Below are 23457 nucleotides of genomic sequence, written 5' to 3' on the forward strand. Positions count from 1 at the left end.
GAAAGCAAGCAAAATCGGTATTATTCCAGCCTCATCATCACAATTAGCATCTTTCCAGTGCCTATTTGTGTGCCAGACCCTCCACAAACATGTCCCTTATTACAGCAGTCGGCCAACAACCACTGCATAAAAGGGAAATCTAAAAGAATGTAATTTTGAGGAGGAGAACAGAAGCCAGAGAGAGGGTTGACAAACTGAGGCACACACAGATCAGATGCTGGGGAGGAACAGCGCAGGCAGGTTCCTATTGTCTTCCTTTGTAGGGTGTACAGTGAAGGAAGATAAAAATAGTCAAGAATATGTGGAATCAGGTGTGAGGATAGAGATCAGTTGAAGAAAAAGTACCGCTGGCAGAAATGGGAGCTTAAAACTCCAAGTGCAGATGCACTGGCTGGCGGTCAGGTGAGAAGGAATAAAAGAATAAAGAAAGAAGATCTTTAGAGAGCACAATGGAGCTCCATAGAGGGAGTGATTCTTTGGCATGCAGCCAAGTTCCTGGTGAGAGAGAAAAGGAAGGTAAGAGGAAGGATCAGCTGTTCCTCTCTTTTTATTAAGGTAATGAGGTAAGAGGTACGTAATGCATATGCAACAGCACACAGTGGATTGCCATTGGATTTCTCACAACAACCCTGTGAAGTAGGTACTTAATCATCCCCATTTTGCAGATGAGAAAGTTAAGGCAAACAGAGGTGAAATGGCTTTTATCTATCTCACAGCTAGTAAATGTCTATAGCTATCTTTCAACTCATGCCTTCCTGACTCAAGTTTTCTATTCACTAGCTGCCTGAATAATAATGAGGTAGTAATCCATATGATAACTTTTCAATACTTGAAGATAAGCCATCATGATGAAAACCAAAGTCTTTCCTTACTTTTAGGCTAAAATGCTCTATTTCTTTAATGAGTTCTAGTAGAAAAGGTTTCCAGGCATCACATTTTCATATTGTTCCAGTGATATAACTTCTCAGTATCCTTCCTAAAGTGTAGAATATAGAACAGAAAATATTATTTTAGGTTTGGTTTAAGTAGGACAGAACTATAAACCGCTTTATTCTGAATACCATGCTTCTGTCAGGACAGTTTGAGTAAATTCACTTGATCTGTAATCCCTGCTTCTGGGAAAACGGAACCTCTTGGATCCCATGAGCTCTGTAGTTCTAAGCCACAGAAAGGGTAAATTGAGAAAGTGTGTATACTAAGTCCAGCACCAATATGGAGGATCCCAAGGGAATCAAGGAGGTTGCCAAATTGGGACCCAGGTCAGAAATGGAACAGGTCAGAATTTCCATGTAGATCACCAATGGGATCAGACCTATAAGTGGGCAAATGTACTCCTAGCCTGGGCAATCTATGGAGACCCAGTCTTTAAAAAAAGAGTCAGAGAAAAAATCAGTTTGTTTTGTCAGTTGTGACCATAAGTTCTTTCAGGATCCTAAGATTCCTAGACCGATGATTTGAGCTCAATGGAGAGATGTACTTTCATCATCTTATCACTTATGTTCCAATCTCCTATTAGCCACTTCTTTTCTAGACTTTCCAATCCTGAATGGCATTCTATTAGGTAGAAGAAACAGAAGTAAAACGGAAATTGAGTTCTTTTCCTCCCTCTCCATTATGTGTTATGTGTTTCTTTTGCCTCATGGGTGATCCTTTTTTATCTTTTTGCTTCCAACCAAGCTTTAACACAAGACAAAAAAAGGCCTTTTGTTATCCTTAGTCATCATTTAAAACCTCAAGTCATTCTGCTCTACCCTTCACCACCCCACCCTCCTTTTTACTGTTTTACACTTAGTACTTTTATATCTAATTTTCATTCCTTGAAATTGATAGTATGGTCCTTCCATGCTTAAAATCTATCTCACCTAGTCTTGTATTTGCTATTTTAAAAAGTTGAAATATTTAATGCTATATAACTCTACTAGAGAAAGGTGGAGCCTGTTCTCAATCATTAGCAGTATGTCCAAGCAACTTTGTACTTTCTCTGTCTTTCTTTAGAGGTTGCAACAGGACTTTAATTTTCTATAAAACCTTGCCTGTTCACCTTTAATATCCTGCTTCCCTATAGTGTTTCTGAAAGGAACAGATAAAGCTGAACCAATCTCCATGACTACTGCCTTTTATGCTCAATTTTCCTCATTCACCTTTATCCTTGAACTGAAGAAGTGACAGGCATAAAACCTAGATAGAGAAAAGAGACAGGAGAGCATTCTGAGCATACATAACAGCTAATTCTTCATACCATCTTACAGATATTTTTTGTGCCTCCCTTTTAATGAGTCATTCTTTCCCCCACAGAACTTGTTTACTTGGACTGGTACTAGAAATATAAGTTGAGAAATTAGATATATTTTAAATTGAAATTATGCTTTTAAAAATTTTTTTTAGACTTTCTGATTATCTAGCTTTAACTTACCCTTACTTATCTACCCCACTTACCCTGTCTACTGTGAAGGGGGACCAAAAGGAGTGAAAAATTAGTTATTTTTGTGAAAGTGAGGAGACTGAGAAATAAACAGGAAAAAAGGGGACCAGGAGAATTATAGGAAGCCCGCAAAGAAATCACAAGAGTTTCTCGAAATAATTGTAGAAAAAAATCCCAGCATATTTGACATCAGATTGTCAGGAAAAGAAAAAAATCTTAGTAGACAGATATAAAGATTGGTATAATAATAAATAGATGAATGAATATGTAAATAACTCTGTAAGGCAGACAGGACAAATGTATTCTGTACTTTAAAGCAACAGCATCAAACACATAGAACCAGGGCCACTAAACCACACATAAGAATCCATGTAGGCCACATATTGACTTAGAAGATCACATATTAATATTAGCTATATTTTTTCATGTTTTTAAAATTTTTTATTAAATATTTACCAATTGCATTTTGATCTGGTTTGGATCACACTTAGAAATGTCATGGGCCATATACTTTATGTTTGATACTCAGCTCTAAAGTGCTAGGTGACAATGATCTGCATGAAGATAATATTTAGACTCTTGAGAGCTAATGAAATCATCAAGTGCATTAGAATAGAGGGGAAAAGAGAAAAGGACCTGGGGAAGAGCTTTGGAAGACATTCAGAGCTACTGGTATAATATTTATTAGGAAAATGGGTGGGATAGGTTGAACAGGGGTACTGAAGGTTTTGTGCAGGGAATGGAGGAGTTGAAGGGAGAGAGGGAATATGGCTGCCAGTGAGGTAAAAGGAGAGAGATGCCCCCTGCCAAGAGGCTATTTCTGAAAAATGGGGTTCCCAAGAAATGGGCCACTTATGATAGCCTGAGGGGATGTTTTATCTATGGATTGATGTGGAAGATACCCCAGAGCAGGTAAGCATGGATCCTCCTGAGGGACAAGCCTCCTCCCAGACTTAGTCACCCATCAGAGGTCCAATAAGGACTGTTTATAATTGACTGACTGTCCTGAGATTCAGCTCCCTCTATGTCCCCTGAAATGTTAGTCCTCTTATCTGACTGTGATGTTCAAATAAAGATAAAATTTAATAACAAGTTAGAATTGGAGAGGTATCAGGGAAGATGGATTTCCCTAGATGAGGTTTTTGAGTCTCTCTCAGCTTTTGAGATGAGGCCAGGCCTCACAGGCTGGTGGAGGGTCTCTCTTATTCCTTTCTATGCTATATCTGTGTTAGCTTTCTTAATTTCAAAAGTCTTAGCAGTAGACAGCGAGAGAAAGAAAATTCTGACCTTCAGAGCTGGTGGGCCTGTCTCTTCAGGCTGACACCCCTAAAGACCGGCCTTATAGTTCAAACTGCATCCCTTAAGTCCTTTTGTCGATGACATGGATCACAGGAGTCCAGGGAGAGCACACAGTTGGGAAATTCAGGAAAATAGCGGTACTTCTATTCAGAGTCTGGGAGGGAGAGACTCCTACCAGTTCCAGGATCAGGAAGGAAGTGCTCATCACAAGACAAACTGCCACTCCCAGTTGCCCCTTCCCCCACTAACTGTCAGTTTTGTCAATATCTTCTCTCTAATCCTCCAACTGCTGTTTGTTCCAACTCCGTGGCAGAAAATCCAGAACTTGCTTTAGTTTTCCTTTCCACACTGGGTATGATTTGGATAAAGACATAGGAGAATGTAGAGTTTTCAGATAGCTAAGCAAATTAGGAGAGAGTAATATCCACAAAAAAGAAAAAATCAAAGAGAGTATCTAGGAGAAGAGTGATAAATTGAGTGTTCCAAGGTTAGGGCTTTTAACATATGGGAAAACAAGATTGGGAGAGATCTGCAAATTGGTGTAAAGTGGACCAGTTTAAGGTGGCCATACAAGGGATATAGAGGCATTTGTACAACTCGGAGGTGTATGGAGAAGTGCAGTTGGGGTTTTTACAAGTGGAGTGCACATTGTAGAAGGTTATCTGCTCTTTTCACATCTAGCTGGGAGTATAGTTACCACCTCAGGGGTAGGGCCAGAGGGGGTCACTTTTATATACATAACAGTGGTACCCCAATCCCACTCGGAGGCAGGAAGAAGGCTTAAGTAGACTCTTCCTGGGGACAAAGTCAGCACATTTGGAGGTTGAGAATTCTGGCAGTGGTGTTTGTGAAATCTAACCTCAGTTGAGAGGAAGAGGTCATAAGGATGAGCAGAATAGTTGAGACATGATTAGAGAGAGAGTCAGACAGAAAGTCAGTCAGAGAGAGTCCCCATGAGAGAAGATAGGAGAGCTAGAGGGCTATGAGGATAATGAGGACCAGCCACACAAGAACAAAGAGCAAGACAAAGGATTCAGTGATCACCATCAGATGGGTTGTTGCATCAGCAAAGGAGTTTGAGATCCTCCACAGGAATAGGAATTAGGGACCTTTGGCAGTTCAGAAGGGGAGAATGTTGTAATGCCTTGTGATAGCGAATGGCACTAAAAGAGGAATGCCAGGCCAAATATTTCTCCTTATCAGGAGAGGGGCCCCATGTTAAGGCTGGAATCTTGAGGAGCCAGAAGGTTCCTTCTGAAAAGCAGTTGGTCTCTGTTTTGAGAAGCTGAAGAGAGAGGGCTGATTAAGACTTTTTCCTGAGGGTTATCTACCTTTTTCTTGTTGGTGACTGGATATCATTCCCCCCAACATTTCCTAATTGAAAAGACTACTGAAAAGAAAGCTCAGAAAGACATGTCAGACTTTACCTCAGCTCCTGTTGCCCTGGGTCTGAACTGTGGCCAAGGGGCCAAACCCAGGATCAGTCAACCTGATTATGACTCAGGGGGCTCAGACTGCCAAAACCCGAGTTCCCCCCAAACTCAAGGAGGGAGGGAAAAGGTTAGTTAGAGAAGGGACCCTCTTTCCCCCTTTTTCTTTCCCATTCTTTTGTATTAGCTTAATTGAATTAATTGACATTAAAGTGATTATCCTTTCCCAAATTTGAATCAAGTGTGAGTGGAACAATTTAAAGGAGGGAACATTTAGGCTTTAGTAGTAGGGAAGGACAAGGGGGAAGAAAGACAAGAGCAAATCTAGGAGAATAGCCATAGCTGAGGAGGGAAGGTTGAAGGAAGAAAAATCTCCAAACCCCTTCTCTTTCTGAGCTAATCTTAAACATCAGCTGTCTCTCCTAGATCTTATTTCTTTTACCACCTTCTCCATTATCGCTGGATACATGAGTCCAACCAGAAAGTCCCTTGAGTTTTACAGCAATGGTAGTTGTAGGGATGACTTTATAAGGTCCCTTCCATCCAGGACAGAACAGTTCCAGAAATGAAGATATACAAGATCTCCTGGAACCACAAAGAGTCATGAATGCTTGGATGAATGGGTCCTCAGTCCATTTTTCTTGGTCTTCCAGATTATCATGTGGCTATTCACTCTTACAAAAGAAAATGAGGTGTTTATATTTAATTCCTGCCCATCAAATTTGTCCTGGTTTTTTAAGAGACACCCCAAAGAGGAATCTTTCAGAATAGACTAGATCTGGCCCATTATCTTCAGGGTGGTTCCAAGTCGACATGATTGTCATGCCCTCCACACAAGTGGAGCCCCTTCCTAAGGTCCCCAAACACTTGCCTCAGGTGTCCCTGGGTGAGCCATAATTTTAGGATACCTAGACACTCCTATGGAATGTCTCCAAGAAAGAGTAAAGAAACCTGCCAGGACCAAGTCAGAGGAGAGGGACTCAAATGAAAAAATATACCTTAAGAGGGAATCAGTCTTCATGAGCCAGACCCACAAAGAGGGATCCAGTGTTTCAGTACCAAAATAAAATGGTTGGCCAGTTGTAGATTCAAATGTGAAAATTTCACAGAGCCTCTTTTTAAGGATGAAAGGGGAGCTTTATTATCACAAAAGCTAGTGGCCTAGTCCCAGAGAAGGTCTACTTCCTGGCAGGCAAGGTGGGAGAACTTTTGTTAGGGGTCTTTGTATACCCAGATTCAGGTAAATGTGTCAGGGGGTTCCTGGAACAGCTAGAAAAACATGATGTTTGTGATCGGTCCCTTCTACATGTTCAGGGCAGAGTCTGAAATGCTGCTGGGTGCCAAGGGTACAGGGGGAAAAACAGGATACAGTTATCCCCTTCTAGGTGCTCAGGGCACACATAGCCGATGATAGCTGCCAGGCAGGACTGGGCAGTCATAGTCACAATAAGAATTGAAGTCCTTTTTATAGTTTACCAGATATTGATGTGTAGGGAGTGAGTGATTTGGGCGTGGGGGTTAGATGAATGATTTGTTTTGAAGGAAGGAGTAATTCGAGGAGAACTACTGTATACTTTTGATTCCAAATGCTGATGTGTAAATTAGTTTACTTTGATTATTGATACCTCAGGCTTTTAAAAAAATTGTTTTTCACATTGGTACAGAGAATTCTTAATAAATAGACCATTTCTCCCCATACAAATCAACATGTTTGGCATCATAAAGGTTTGCAGAGCAAATGATGACTTATCCAAGGTCTCATAGTCAATATGTATCATGAGCATGACTTGAGCTCAGGTATTCCAGATTCTGAGACTAACATTTTATGCACTAGGTCATATTCCCTTTCCTTAAACTTTTAGACATAAAATTTTCACTAAAACAGAAATTAAAAAGCATTCATCATATATAACATTGTTTTTCTTTTAGTTCCTAACACTTTGACTAGCCTTATAGAAGATATCAAGTACTCTTTCCAAATCCTTACTCTCCCTTATCAGTTTTTTAGCTGGAATGGCAGAGGTTTTAATAATCATGGCGGAATAGAAAGAATAGCTGGGTTATGCATGTCTCTGGGTTGCCATGTCACTGTTACTGGGAGGATGGATAGATGGCTAACTGGCCTTTTTATGACCTTGTATAGATGCAAAATAGGCTGTAAGTTTGAGAGATCTTTAAGATTAACTTGGGTGTTGGGAAGTTGAACTATTAATGATTTTCACAATACTTTGAGATCAGATCCCTCATTTCTGTATTCTAACTTATAAAAGCCATTTCTTTTTTTAAAAAATAAGATTAAAAAAATCTCTTGTTGCTTAGGTATTTGTTACTGGTAGACTCCTGTTAAAAGCTGCCATTTTTCATATTGCCTTAAAATTTCCTGATGTCCTTGATTTTTATTTTGTATTTTGGTAAATTACTTAACCTCCTTGAATGGAGGTTTCCTCATTCAGAAATGGGGATGATAAGACTTGTAGCAGTTATTTCCCAGGGTTCTTGTGAACATCCAATAATATACTATATGTATAGTGCTTTGGAAACCTAATAGTGCTTAAAAAATAACCATTTTTTATCTTCTGATTTCTTGTTGGTGAGACTCTTTCACATTTTGCCTTACCTTCAGTAACTTTCTTTTGGGTTATAAAGACAGATGAAAAGAGGAAGGTCAAGGGAAGGAATGACTAGCGAACATCGGGATTTTTGCTCCCCTAAAGATCAAGTCTTTTATAGACATTGCTAGCCCTCCCCATCACTAAAACATACAAATATGAATGTGAATAATTTTCTAATAGCCAAACACTATTTGCAAGGGTATGAGCTACCTTATATTGACAATCCATACTTTCATGAAAACACTTTTAAATCAAAAACTTGAACACAGATCTTGAGAACTCGATATTCCTGTGAATAGGAAAAGATCCATTTTAGGTAATAGTGTAAAATCTCTGTAACAAGAACATGCAGCAGTTTTAGTTCTGTCTCTGACACGCTGGGAAGTGCATATAGCAAGCCTCTTTATGAAGCACATTTCCTTTTTTCAAATCTTTGGTACATAGTTTAGAGGGATTTGTGTTCTATGAAATGAGATACTTTTTTTTTTCTTTTAAACCCTTACCTTCTGTCTTGGAGTCAAGACAGAAGAGTGGTAATGGGCTAGGCAATGGGGGTCAAGTGACTTGCCCAGGGTCACACAGCTGGGAAGTGTCTGAGGCCAGATTTGAACCTAGGACCTCTCGTCTCTAGACCTGGCTCTCAGTCCACAGAGCTACCCATCTGCCCCCTGAAATGAGATACTTTTGATAAGACCTCCTTAGAGAAAAACACTCTAGTACATAATGTTTTACTACCTCTGGCTTATTTGACTTTTTGATGCACTATTTATTAGGGATTCTCCCAAGTGTGACTATTTATTGCTCTACAGAGAGGAGTGAACAGTGTCCTTGTTCTCTTTCTGGGTATCCCATTCTAAAATACTAGAAAGTTAAGAGTACTAAGCAAACAACCATTAAGTCCAACAAAGTTACTTTTATTTGAGTAAGAGCTCATCAAAAATTTATGGCCATGGATGGGCCTATTTTCTTAATTAATCATAATTTGGTGCAAATGATAGAAAATTGCATTTCTTTCAGTTATGGCTGACCAAACACACTCCACTACTCTATTTTTTATCTCTGTAGTTTTACATATTGCATTTTCTGTGTAACCCCAGGCCTTAGAATAGTGCTTTAATGTAGTGCCTAGCATACAGTAAATACTGAATTTACAAGTACCCAACTGTGAGCTAGCTACTGTGCTAAGTGCTAGGGCTACAAGTTCAAAGAATGAACTGATCCCCACTCATAATAAGTTTACATTGTAAAGAATGCTTATTGATTGACCTCTGGAAAAAAAAGTTTTCATTTGATATTCTTTTCTTTAAAAATCACCAGAATTGGTACCAGAATCTTCCTATTTCAATTCCGAGAGAACCATTCCATAAAACAAATGATATTTTTTAAAAGAAAGGAAAAGAGAAAGACTGCAAAAACAAAATCAATAAAACTGGTCAGTACATCAAAAAAGTCTGAATAAAGGTCTTAATTTAATCAGGTGTTCCTTTGTGTACATTTTATCTCACTAAATTGAGGTTTGAGGGAGGGGAGGATCATTATTTTCAGAGCAAAGGCTAATGTATTATTTTGTAGCTTATCATGGTGGGACTGAAGAGAAGAGTCATTGTGTCGATTTGAAATAATACAAATTCAATACTAATCATTGAGTAGCTTATTGAGTAAACCTATTCTACCAATTTAGTGCAGAAGATGTTAAAAATCTGATTGTATTCATGAAGAGAAAAATCTTACATTTTTATTTTTCAAGCATAGTGAAATGTTTTCTCTTATAAAGTATATAGGATAGTGATTGATCAAAAGGATTCATGCTTAGAGATTTGATCAGAATTTCCAGCTATTATCTCAAATATCAGTATTAACTTCTTCCCTACTCCAATTCCTGCCTCCCACTAAAAACGCAATAGTGCTAAAGCATTTTAAACTATTGTACTATACTGTTTTCCCTTTATGAAATTTGATACTTTTATTTAAAATAGTTGGTTTTGTTTAAGTGTTTGGCCATAGGCCATTTAGTTTCTTATTTTTTTCTGTGCCATCTGATGGTCCTCATATGCCTTCATGGCTTCTGCCATGTTTGTTTACTAATATAAGCTGTGGTCTTTTGTTTAGATTATAGCCATTTAGTGAATATGCCTGGATTGCCTTGCCCATAGTCAATATATAATAAGTGTTTTCAAGTCAAAGGTAGAGCCTGGGTACTATCGGTGGAATAACACTTACTAGATAGAGTCTAAAGATCCATTTTTGGTTCTGTCCAAACTCCTGATTTACTGTGGGACTTGGATCAAATAAGTCTCTCTTCCAGTTCCTTATCTTTAAAATAAAGATGACATTTTTTCTAACTAAGGAACCAAATGAAAGTGCAGACATCCCTTCCACATCATACCTTTGCCTATCATAGTTTTGATTTTCATGGATCAGCATAAGAAATTAAATGGGAATTTGGGGAAAGTTTTGTGGAAGCCATGAAGACATATGAGGGACATCAGATGGCTCAGAAAAAATTTAGAAACTTAATGGCCAATGACCAGATACTTAAACCAAATTTTACAACAAGGTACTGTGTGTGTGTGTGTGTGTGTGTGTGTGTGTGTGTGTATGTGTGTGTGTGAGAGAGAGAGAGAGAGAGAGAGAGAGAGAGAGAGAGAGAGAGAGAGAGAGAGACAGACAGACAGACAGAGACAGAGACAGAGAGAGAGAGCGAGAGAGAGAGAGAAACTCAGACTTCTTTGGTAGGAAGGGAGGGCCAAAAAAATTTTATGGGGATTTTTCCAAATGGTGGGCAGGGGCTTTTCCTGCAACCACAGCAATATAGAAGGGATACCTGTACTTAAAAGTGCTTAATAAACTGAGATGTGCTTTAGAAGAATGGAATGTAGGGTCTCATTATTATTTATTCAATGAAATACAAAGCAATGTAATGCATGGCACCATTCAGCCTTCTTTATTGTTCTATGAAAAATGTACTAACTAATTGTTTTTCCCTAGCAGGCCCCAAATGCCAAAGGGCAAAAAGTACTGCCAAAGTTTCTACACTCATTAGTACTGTGGATGTATTGAAAAAAATTGAGGTAAGCTTCATCTACTTGTTAAGCACTCTGAATATGTGTTCCACTAAAGGGTGGTGGGTACCATATTTTTGAAAAAGCTTACTCCCACTGTTATTCTATACCATCCCTTGATATCACCTATTTGGCAGAAGGAAAACACACTTTGCAGAAAATACATGTGTTCTCTAAATAAGCCAGTGGATTAACTGGAAAGTGACATAATTTGTCTCCTTGGTTTCATGTAATCAGAGAATATTAGAACTGGCAGAGACCCTAGAGATTGTCAAGTGTCTCCCACCATTTTCTCAGCCTTTACCATCTTTTCCTTTCTTATTTGTAAATGTCTCTTTTCTTTTTTTTTTTAAACTCTTACCATCCATCTTGGAATCAATACCATGTATTGGATCCAAGGAAGAAGAATGGTAAGTGGTAGGCAATGGGGGTTAAGTGACTTATCCGCAGTCACACATCTAGGAAGTATCTGAAGTCACATTTGAACCCAGGACCTCCCATCTCTGGTCCTGGCTCTGAATTCACTCAGCCACCTAGCTGTCCACTGTAAACATCTGTTTTCATATTTTATTCTCTATTCTTTTGCCTTCTTCCTCTAGGGACTCAGTGACTTCCTACCCAGAAATGATAAAAAGAAAATAAAGGAACTAGGGGGAAGGAAAGAGGAATAAGTGTGTGAAATGTAAACATTTATAATTTACTACTTATACAAATTACAAATGCATACATTTAAATAGCTCTTATTTCCCTTGTTGTAGATATCCTTTTTGTTTACAATATTTAGTTTCTAAATGTACTTCCACCCCCCTTTATCTCTACCATGTCTATATAGAATTTTATTTCTACGTAACTTTGTATATGTACCCACTGTGCCATTATGGACTTCCTAAAATTGTGAGTATTAATAAAAGAACAATAGTCAAATAAGCCAGACTTAAATTTGGTGAGATGATGAATGAGATTGTTAATGGTTTTGAGCATTAGCCAGTTTTTATTGTTTGAAACTGGTTAGGTTCTGGCCAGTCTTGGAGTTCAACAGTGGGATGAGTACTAAAGAGATGTGCATGAGATGTGCATGATAAGGACAATTGATCTGGAGCTCTGAATGGTTTATCTTTAGGACAGAGAGTCACTCTCCTGGTAGAAGGGCTTTTTGGGAGAAACTCGAATATGGACCAAGCCATATTTAACCTATGAAACCTAAAAAGTTCATCAAAGTTATCAGTTTAGTAGAATAAAATTAGAATTGAAATGACCATCTCATTATTTCAGAGGCAGAAATAAGAAATAGTCCAGGTCTTTAATATGAAATGTATGTATATTCAAAGAAAAATAACACAGTTAAGTCTCAAATTGCATTCAGTAAAATTTGAGTTTTATCCAGTTCTAGGTTCTGAATGCTACGGAAATCAAAAGATTTGATTCAAGGCCATGGCAAGTTTTTGGTTTTTAATTACCTAGATTTTAGAAAATGAATCTGATACTATAGGTATAAAGCCGCAAACCCGTAACTTTTTAAAAAATGCATATTTCACCTCTTCCTTCCCCTTTGCCACCACTATATTTATAACCTATGTTATAGATAGTAGTTAGAATCCCAGCTTGATGGAAATAGTGTTACTCGTTAGATTAATTTAGCTCCAAGCCTAACCTGATAAGTCTATTTTTTGGGGGGGGGGCATCAATGTTGCCTCTTAAAGGAAAATAAAAAATACTGTTTGACATGTCTTGAAGTCATGAAGACATGAATTCAAATGTTGCCTCAAACCTCTAATACCTGTGTGACTCTAGACAAATCATTTTACCTTTGTCAGGCTCAGTTTCCTATTCTGTAAAATGGGATAACAATAGCAGCTATCTAATAGGGTTGTTGTAAGAATCAGATGAGAGAACATATGTGAAGCACTTTGCTTCAAACCTAAAAGCACTTTAAAAGCTAATTATTATTATTGTTATTATTAGCAACATAGTTTGTTCTACAATCTCATCAATTAGTGTCTTCTCTCATGGGCTGTAATTTGAAATCCATTGATGCCTGTCTATTTTATTCAACTCTTGTCCATGGCCTACAAAGAATTCTCTGAGGAGGTTCACTCAGTTTGCTGGGGGGCTTTTTCCAGTGATCCTAACATTGCATGGATATCAATAGAATGGTCTATTTGCCTATCAATTATCTCTACTACAGAACTGGTCTACATTTTTGGTTTTTTTTCAGTTACATATCTCTCTGATGATATTTTATAGGATTTCTGCAGAATTATTTATTAGCAATGCATTGAAACATCCTAATGCACATATTGAGAGGAAGACCACATAAACATTTCATTCATTTGGGGAAGTATGTAGGCAAGTATTGTTTTACAGATTAAAAATCTAGAAGCAAAGAGAATGAGTAATTTATCTAAGGTCACATAGGAAGTCAGATTCAGTCAAAGGACTCTTTAAAAACTGTATCTTTGCTTTTTAGCTTAATATCATTGAATCGTTCCCTGAGGGATGGACATATCAAAAAGATAGGTACTGAATTGTGTTTTAGTATTCAAGGCCATCCAAATATGTTCCTTGTTTCTGATTCTTGAAAGTTCTGATAAAACTGCAGAAAGGCACAAAAGATCAATTCCATTATTCACATATAAAGATGGAATTGAACAGATTATATTCTCTACATGGAAGATTTTTTTTGTAAAATTGTGAACTAGAATTTTTTATTGTGAAAAATTCTTTTTTAGTGGAAAAATCTTAATTTATGCCTAAATTATAATGCCAGTTGCAAAAGTGGTGTTGAGCCATATTTCTGGAAATCTGAAATTCTAATAATAATGATACTAATAATAATACAAAGTACATTGTATATATTACCTAATTTGACATTTTAACACATTAAAGAAATTTAAATACATTATTTATGCATTGACTTCAGCTCTAATGGCTTCAATAAATAACAGTAATTATAACAGTTTACATATATGCTTCTGCACACAGATTCTCATTTGATCCTCAGGACCATCATAAGTCACCCTTGGGAAAGAGATAATACAATATTTAAAAGTATCAGAGTTGTGATTTGGACCTAAGTCTTCCAACTCCAAACCTAGCATTCTTTCTACTACTCCATTGCTGTTGACTTTAGTTTAAACAAATAATTTATATTGGCCATAGAAATATAAATCAGACTGTCATTAATAGATTGGAGATATGTCAACATGTAGTCAAATTAAATTTCTCTGCAAATACAGGCTGGCATAGTCATTTAAGTGAAAAGTCAAAATATTGCTAGAGTGAAAGTTTAAGTATTAACTTCCAACCCTTTTCCATTTTGCACAAATGTCACTGGAAATGACTCTGATTGCCTCAAGTTCCATCCTCTCTTCCCTTATTAACCCTCTGAATACATTAATAAGAATGAAGGTCAACAAACAGTAGTCAGATAGGCCTGGAGGAAAAGAAGATAGTCATGATGGATTTACAAACTGAAAAACCTGTACACTAAGATGAAAATAATTACCACTGCACTAAAATCTATGCTTAGGGATACTTTGTTGTCATAGTGGTATAAAGCTCCTGACCTAGAATCAAGAAGACTCATCTGGCCTCAAATATTTACTAGCAGTATGACTCTGGGCATGTCACTTAATTCTACTTCAGTTTCCTCATCCACAAAATGAGCTGGAGAAGGAAATAGCAAACCACTCTAGTATCTTGGCCAAAAAAAAAGCAACAACAACAAATAGAGTCACAAAAAATTGGACATGACTGAAAAATGACTCAACAACAAAATACCTATACTTTAGGAAATCTTACCCATATAATATTAGTAGTTCCTTTATAAATATGTGAAAATTCACTCCAGTTTTAGAAGGAATCAAATTAAATATTTATAATGAGCATATGATTTTTCTCTTTTTAAAAATATACATTAGAAGAAGAGGCATCAAGGTAGTAGTGCAGAGGAGAGAGTGCTGGACTTGAAAACAAGAATATCTAAGCTTACCTCCAACCTCAGATACTTACTAATTATGCAACCTTGGGCAAATAACTTTCCCTCTGTCTGCCTTAGTTTCTTCATCTGTAAAATAGAAATAAGGTAGTTGTGAGAAGCCAGTGAGATATTTGTACAGCACTTGTATATACTTGTATTATTTTCTTGAAAGATCTATCACCCAAATAAAGCATTACCTTAAGTCTCAAAATTGTAATTAACACATTTTTAAAAATTGACATGATGGTAGAAAACCAAATCTTTTAGCCATAAGTTACTATATCAGTTCTTCTGAAGAATTCTGGGGATCTGTTGCTACCATTTTGTGGTCTTGTAAATGTGTTTGGAGTGGTTGTGACCAAGTTGCTACTCTAAATTGGTTAATGAATGTAACTTATACCAGGACTTGGAAAAGAAAGGTGATGAAGAGAAATCAGATGAAGAAACTGATGAGAAAGAAGGAGGCAAAGGGAAAAGAAAAGATGATGATGGTGAAGATGATGAAGCAGCTGACGACCAGGAAGAGTATGATGAAGAAGAACAGGAAGAGGTACCATTTTTGAATAACATAATACATAATAACAATAATAACAAAAATAACAACAAAATATTTTAACAAAATAACAAAATTGGGGATAGAGGTAATAAAGAATGGGCGTATGGTTTTTTAAAACAACTGGTTAATAGGAACAAGGAACCTGATTATTACCAATGACATAAAGAACAATGAAATCAATTGGATGATTATGATGCTGAAATTATAGGATTTAGTAAATATAGTTTTAGAAAGTAAATGTGCTTGATTGGTAGTCAGCTTTATAATAATGGATTGGCAATTCTCGCTCTAATTTATGGGAGTGATTTTTATTCAGATACTCATGTGAATTTCTTAAATCAGAAATTTAGGAATAGGGTAAGAAGAAATAGGTCAGACATATGGTTTGTTGGCATAAGCCTGATAAGACCAATTCAGACTCTACTTACAAAGCCTTTCGGGTCTGGTAAGGGATGTCTGGGGAGTTTTCTGCCTCTGTCCTCAATATAAATAAATGCTTTAGAGTCTCTGAGTTATACTGGCGTCCCTTGCCCCTTCTTTTTATCATAGGATAGGGTCACATTCTCCACTGAAGCACAGGACCGTAGAAGTGGAGTTTTATAACCTTTTCAGTAATTCTTGTAACCACTAACAAGTCTTCTATATTTACAATAAAGCAAAGACTTCGCTTTATTTATTTATTCATTTGTTTATTTATTTATTTGAATGGCAATAAAGTGAAATGGATTTTTTGTTGAGTGGTATGCTCCAGTTTCATTCATTACCTTACCATATATACAAACATACACAGATACACAAACACATTCAGCAGGAGATTGGTGGTAAATGTTTAACAAGTTTAACCTACATTGTTAACATTTTCTTCATCACTTTCTCATGCCTAGACAGTCAACAAAACAAGTCAAGCCCTGATTTGTAGCATTTGATAGTTTCTGAAGTGTTTACACTGAAAATTTAACAGTTGGCTCACTCTTGAGTTCATATAAGCTGGCTCTAATGCACACCTACTATATACATATATATATATATATGTCCTTTAGTATTCTGATTTGGGTTGAGCATCAGTTTATATTATCCCACAAATAAATACCTTATTAATCCAGCTGTATTGGTGACAGCTTGGATTGATTAAACACAAGTCCTAACGAACCATTAAAGGTATTTAGGCTCTCTGGATATCTTTGAATTGGAAATTTTTCAAATGTGGCAAAGACTTAGTTCCAAGTCCATAGTCTCTGTGGCTACCCTCATCTTCAGGATGACTAAGGAATACTACCTAGATGTGAAGAATGAGGGATGATATTGCCCTTTTGCTCCCCTTTTGGACTATGGACAACCCAAGATTAGAGCTGTTTAGTCCAGGGGGTGTTACCCCAGACTGTGGGTTGGAATCAGTCACATCAGCTTTAATGTCCCCTGTTTTGGACTGATGAGGATTACTGAGTCTTTCTTCAAAATTCTTTTAACTTGGTAACTTGGTAGATTCCTAAAAGACTAACTTTATTGGACAAATATTCTTTCAGCCCTGCCTGAAACCAGTGAGATTTGGCTAAGAAATCCTGCTGGTGGGGGGCCAGCTGGGTAGCTCAGTGGATTGGGAGCCAGGCCTAGAAATAGGCGGTTCTAGGTTCAAATCTGGCCTCAGACACTTCCCAGCTGTGTGACCCTGGGCAAGTCACTTGACCCCCATTGCCTAGCTCTTACCACTCTTCTGACAGAAGGTAAGAGTTTATTATAAAAAAAGAAATATCGGCATTCCTTAGAAAAACACATATTCTTGAGGAGAGCAATAGGAAAGTTTTTTTTTTCCTTTTGACTGAAGCCAGCAGAAAATAAAAGCTTGAAAAAAAGTGAGGGCTTTTGCCTACTCAAAATCAAATAACTTGATGCAAGGATATTTGAAAAATAGTTAAAAGAAAGGGGGAAGGAGAAGTTTAAAAATGAGCAATGGAATAGTTAACTTTTTTCTTGGTATTTTTATGTGTATAAATTGGGTTGCTAGGCAAGGTTAACATAGATAAACAAAATCATAATTCTGGGAATTCTAAATTAAAAATTTAGTCATTACTTCCAGATTATATTCCCATTATTGCATAAGAAGTGGAAGTATAATTTAGCCTTCTAATTATGTATTAATGTTGCTATTATTATTACTTAGGAAAATGATTACATCAATTCTTACTTTGAAGATGGAGATGATTTTGGTGCAGAAAGTGATGACAACATGGATGAAGCAACCTACTAGTGATAATTGTTCAGATCATTTTTGTTTATTACATGGCCTCTGACTAGTACTAGGCAAACTTATTACCTCTTTTGTTTCTGATGAGAAATGAAGTAAGTATTGTATTCTTGTTCACTATCCTGTGAGCATTTCTTACTTAAAAATTCCAAAGTCACTTTGAGTTTACAGATTTGTTACAGTTTACATCTTAGTTTGCAGGCCTTTCCTGTAAACACCTTTGCCTCAATCATATTCAAAGAAATTTTGCAAATACCATTTTGATTTGAATGTGCCTAAAGCCTACAAATTAATACTTGAACCAAGCTGCTCATGTTTTTAACTACTGATTTTTTGAAAAATTTATTGGTCTTCATAATGAATTTCTTTATCTTGGAAATTAATCTTACATTGCACATGGAGCACTTTAAAAACAAAGAAGTTTGAAAGTAGTTGGTATTTTTGACCCTCTTGCATTTAGACTGATGGCTTTGTACCCTTTTAGACATCTTCCAAGTTAGCTTTAAAGTTAAAATGAATTTTGTACAAGGAAGCAAGTAAAAGTCAGAATTTTTATAGTTCCCGACCTCAGTCAGATGAAATGAAAGAACATTGAATGATAAAAAGATGCCAGGGAACTTCTTTATACATGGCAGTATAGGAAATGGCTAAGGCTAAAAGTCATTTTATAATTCTCATCCATGAACAGTTGGATTCAGAGGAGAAAAATCAGGCTATTTTGGGAAACAATATTTAAGTATTGTAATATATAAGAATATGAGACAGTTACTCCATAAGTTTTATTCCTACATAATAATGCATCTTAGTGTGGATGTTTAAACTCCCATGCAGGTATAAATTCTTTGAGGTAGATAAAGTCTGTTGAATACTGCATAGAACATATAAGCTGTAGAATTAATTATATTTGTTTACATAATGATGTTGAATAAAGCTCAGGATATCTTGAAAATAAAATTTACCTTTTTTCAGTAGAACAGCAAAATATACCCCATTCTGCCTTTTGAAAACTAGATTTTAAGGACATTTCTTTGAAACCTCCAGAATATGAAGACATTGTCCTCTGAAGACTGTAGTGTACTGTTTAGTGATGGCTTTCACACTTCGAGAATAATCTGTGGAAAGTATTATTAGACAGATATAAGTGATTTTAGAATCTGTCTCTGACCATAATCAGTAATACCTCAAATCTATTTTAAAAGCCTGTTGTAAAAATTTTCTCCACTCACAAATATAAGCTTTCTCAGAAATCCTAATTTCTGAGTCGAACATAATTTTTAAAAATTGAGGTCTTCATTCTCAAAGACTGTGGTCTTTCTCTTTAAAAAGAAAAAAGATTTTTAAAAATCTTCCCCATTCCAGGCATCTGGGTATCTCAGTGGATTGAGAGCCAGGCCTAGAGACGGGAGGTCCTAGGTTCAAATGTGGCCTCAGACACTTCCCAGCTGTGTGACCCTGGGCAAGTCACTTGACGCCCATTGCCTAGCCCATTACCACTCTTCTGCCTTGGAGCCAATTGGCTCCAAGACAGAAGGTAAGGGTTTAATTAAAAAAAAAAAATCTTCCCCATTCCTACTTCTCATCCCTATCATTGTTACTCAACAATATTATCTAGTCAAGGTGTCTGAAGCCCTAGATTCCATTTCTACCCTGAAGTATTTGATCCATTCAGACATACTGGGTAGTTCAGTTAAATTTTTTTCTGCCTTAATATGAATGAATTAGTAAAACAAGAAAAAAAATTCTCAGCAGTCAACAAACATTTAGTGCCTGTATAATACCAGATGTGGAAGACAAGAGACAAAAATGAACCATTGCCTACACTCAGGAAGCTCACATTCTATATAAAGAGCAGGAAGGGAATTTGGAGGCCACCATCTAGTTCAATCTCCTGATTTTACCAATGAAGAAACTCAATCCCAGGGAATTAAGTGAGAGATTTTGCCCGGGGTCACCATGGGCTTGAAAGCAAAGCATACAGGATTTGAATTTAAATCCTTTGACCCTAGAACTAATTCTACTGCACCAAATATCTTTTAGAGATCCATTTTTTAAATTACAGTTTTATAACCTCTACTAATAAAAAAATGGAGTACCATAGAAAATAAACCATTTAATTGTCAAGTGGTGTAATTTGAAAAACAAATTTTGATATTTTTCTCACAATATACTGTTTTGGTTATAAGATCTTCCCTTTTTTCTAATGGAGGAAATTTAGAAGTTTACCTGCATTTTTCTGAGAATTTAGAAATCAGTTCCTCTGGAAACAGAATGCTAGTAACCCCTGGGTAACGGCAAAATAGTGTTTTCAATCCTGCTACTGTAGTATCTTTAGACATGAAAATGGTGGCTATTGTTAATAAGATGCTAATCACTTCAAGTTTAAAGGATTTAACTCAAATGGGAAATAACTATTTTAAATTCAAAATGCCCTTTATTTTTTTAATGTAGAAAATCTTTGAGTAAGCTGGAGCAGGCTGCATTTTAAATTGGACCTTTCCCATGAAATCATTACTTTTTATTTATAAGACTTGATTTAATGTTGTGTGAAGATCAAAGAAACTAAGGGTGTTCGATCTAGAGAAAATTTAAGTGAGACATGGTTAGTTGTCTTCAAGATCTTGATGGTCTTTCAGAGTAAAAGGGATTAGAATTGTTATTGGCCTCTGAGGCAGTAATAGAAGCTCATTAAAAAATGAGTAGATTGTCTCCAAAGAACAGGCTGCCCCAAATAGAGGTCCACTAACAGAGACTGAATAATCACTTGCTGGGTCTGTTGTAAAGACAATATATTTGTTCAGGTCCAAGTTTGGCTAGTTTCTGAGGTCCCTTCCAACTCTGAGATTCTGTGCTTTGACAGTAATTCCAATAGAATTAACTTAATTTGTGGTTTCATTAGTAAAGGGAATTCCTGAGGAAGGAAACTCCTATGGTTGGAGGCTGACATCCTACTCCCACGTTGCCTAGGGCACTAAGAGGTTAAGTGATTTGCCCCAGTAAGGAGTAAAGAGAATATACAGTTAAATCTTGTTCCTGGAAGGATAAGATATATAAACCCACAAATATTTTTGTTGTTGTTCCAAGATTCTCTATAGTAAAATAATATTTAATACTTGGAAAATTGTTACATATAGTTTATAAAATTAGTTGCTCTACTGAAGCCCTGCAGATAACTACTGGCCTTTGGGTTAGATCACTTTCCCAACTGTTTCCTCCTGTATTGACTCTGCAGGTGATTAAGTTAACCTTATGATCAAGGAATCACTCAGGAATGACCTTAGTATATTGCTCTTCTGCCTTTCCCCTTTGAAAAAAAATTTTTTTAAGTCTGAACTTTAAATTTATTTCTATATGGACCCTCTGTATTAATGCAGATCAGTAGGCATCTTGCAATTGATGGTATGTAATGAGATGAAATGTGAAGCCCGGTCTTCCAGATTCTTGAGGTTGGCTCTACCAACTCTTCTGTGCTGCCACTTTTCTTATTAATTCTTCAAGTAGGCTACTAACATAAGAAAAGGAGACAGCAAAGCATTTTCAGTTCTGTGGGTGCTTTATTTTTATAAGCTCTTGGTTTTCTAGTTTGAATAAAATAGTTTATTTTACAAAATATGAAGTCAATTCTGATTGAAAGAATGTGGTCAGTTTGGAGTCTTTATTTGAAAAAACTTTTAAAATTTGCTATGCAGGAAGCTAAAAGCAGTACTTTAATTTCCTCTTGTATAACGCATTTATGTGAATTAAGGAAATTCTTGTATTTTTTTTTGTCTAAAAATTAAATTTTCTTAAAAGCAAAATGACCAGATACTTTATCCACACTAAAATGCTTAATATATTTTTGGGGAGGAAAAAAAATAAATATACATTTAATGTAATAGAGTGGTTCTTGTGGATTTATATCTTTATAGAAGAGGACCATTACTTATTAATGCTCCCATTTATATAGTGCTTTAAGGTTTATAAAATCACTTTACATATTTCTCATTTGATCCTCACAATAACATTATGAGGTAGGTGCTAGTATTTCCTTTTTACATATGAAGAAAGATTAAATGGTCAGAAAGATTAAATGATATGCCCAAGGTCATATGACTAATATAAATGTCTAAGGCAGTATTTGAATCTCTGTCTTCCAATTCTGTATCTGTTCCACCAAGTTGCATACTTTTTTCATATGGTGTTTTACAATATTGAAAGGACTTTTACATACAGTGACTCATTTGATCTTCCATATATGTGTGTGTTAGGCAGGGCAGGGATTACTCTCATTTTACTTAAGAGAAAGCTAAAACTCATTTTTAAATAATTTTAAATAATTTCCCCAAGACCATAGGGCTAGTAACTGGTGGAACAGTTTCTCAACTCATCCTGTGCATTTTCTTGTTTCTTTTGGTCATTTTCTAGTTCTCTCATCAAAGCCAATTTTGAATAGGACTTTTGCTACTATATTAATATAATACATTGTAAAAATGAAAAAATTGAACTTTAAAAAGGATGGGTTAAATAAAGTATTTAAAAATAACTTGTAAAACTTTTATTTAAAGTCAAATCAACAAGCATTTATTCAGTATCTATGATGTACAAGGAATACAAAAAAAGATCAAGTCTTTGTTCTCTAGGAGTTCAGAATCTAATAGGGGAGAGAGGACAGGCAAACAACTATGTATACATAAACTATATACAGGATAAACTGGAGATAATCTGAGGGGGAAGGCACTTGAAATAAAGGTGATAGGAAAGGTTTACAGAGGGTGGAATTTCATTGGAGACTTGAAGAAATTAGGGAGGCAGGGGTGAGAAGGGAGAAAATGTCTATCATTGGGGACAGTTGTTCATGTAGTATCAATGGCAAGGAGACCAGTGCCACTGAAATATAAAATCCAGTGGGCTGAGTAAGGTGTAAGAAAACTGGAAAAATAGGAAAGTGACAGGTTATGAAAGGCTTTAAAAGTCAGAGAATTAATATAATTTTTAATGAAGGCATTCATTATTTTTTAAAATCTTGTTTAATTTTTTTTCAAGGCTTAAGTTTTAATGGCTTCATAACTTCAGAAGGTAACTCATGGAAGTATAGATCAAATGAAAGGAGTCCACAGGCTATCCATTTTTCAATACCATTCATAAATTATTCAAAGTTTTATTGGCATCTAGGTAGTCAATTTCCATATGCTCTTCTTGGGAGTTGGACAGGGATATGGGGGAAAGGATTGGTTTCTGGAAGTGAGATCTCATGGCCAGAGAACGGCAGAGACGAGGGGAAAGGGAGCAGTTGAAAGTAAATGATGACAAGAGTCCAGGTTAGGTCCTAATTTCCTAGTGATGAATGGCCTTTATTTGCTTCTAATTTGACTGATAGGGTGGGGATCAGGAGTAGAATTTTAGGTTTGAGAGAGTTATGTGATTAGCTAAGCCCACTGGCAGCCACCATGGCCACCTTTTGCATTCTGCCAGCTACTGCTATTTGCCTTAAATCTCAGGACAGGAGCCCTATCTTGTTTTCCTAGGGGCCAGGAGAGGAGGAGTTGGGAAAGAGACAAAGAGTTTGTGTTGCTGAAGCTGTAGGAATGGGATCAGGAGAGGACCAGGCATATGCAATTTAGTGGGAACACAACCCTACCCTGGACCTCGGCCAGGCAGAGGAAAGGAGACTAGAGGAAAGTAGCAGCTGCAACTCTAAACAACTATGTTACTTTCTTCAGAGCTAATATTCTTTCTACATACAAGTGGATTATCAAGTGCATCCCAGTTTGAAGACCATTGATATAGGGGATACTGTGGTGAAGGGCTTGTCTGGGAAGCACTGTATGTATGTCCGATCAAAAGGGAGATTTAATCATCCTTTTAGGTATTCGTTAATG

At 36.5% G+C, this 23457-nt stretch overlaps 1 protein-coding gene across 3 annotated transcripts in view; it reads left to right on the plus strand.

Annotated features, from left to right (window-relative positions):
* Positions 1–22118, plus strand: part of POLR3G (RNA polymerase III subunit G) — a 71449-nt gene extending 49331 nt beyond the window's left edge. For 2 of the 3 annotated variants that reach the window (XM_007487324.2, XM_001362746.3), the window contains exons 6-8: positions 10752–10834; positions 15208–15354; positions 17519–22118. In XM_007487324.2, the coding sequence (XP_007487386.1) occupies positions 10752–10834; positions 15208–15354; positions 17519–17605 (317 nt within the window). In that variant the 3' untranslated portion in view covers positions 17606–22118. The remainder of the gene's footprint in view (positions 1–10751; positions 10835–15207; positions 15355–17518) is intronic. The other variant, XM_007487325.2, reaches the window with a different exon arrangement.
* Positions 22119–23457: the final 1339 nt, after the last annotated feature.

Source organism: Monodelphis domestica, chromosome 3 (assembly GCF_027887165.1).
Source record: "Monodelphis domestica isolate mMonDom1 chromosome 3, mMonDom1.pri, whole genome shotgun sequence".
In the NCBI taxonomy this organism is placed as follows: domain Eukaryota; kingdom Metazoa; phylum Chordata; class Mammalia; order Didelphimorphia; family Didelphidae; genus Monodelphis; species Monodelphis domestica.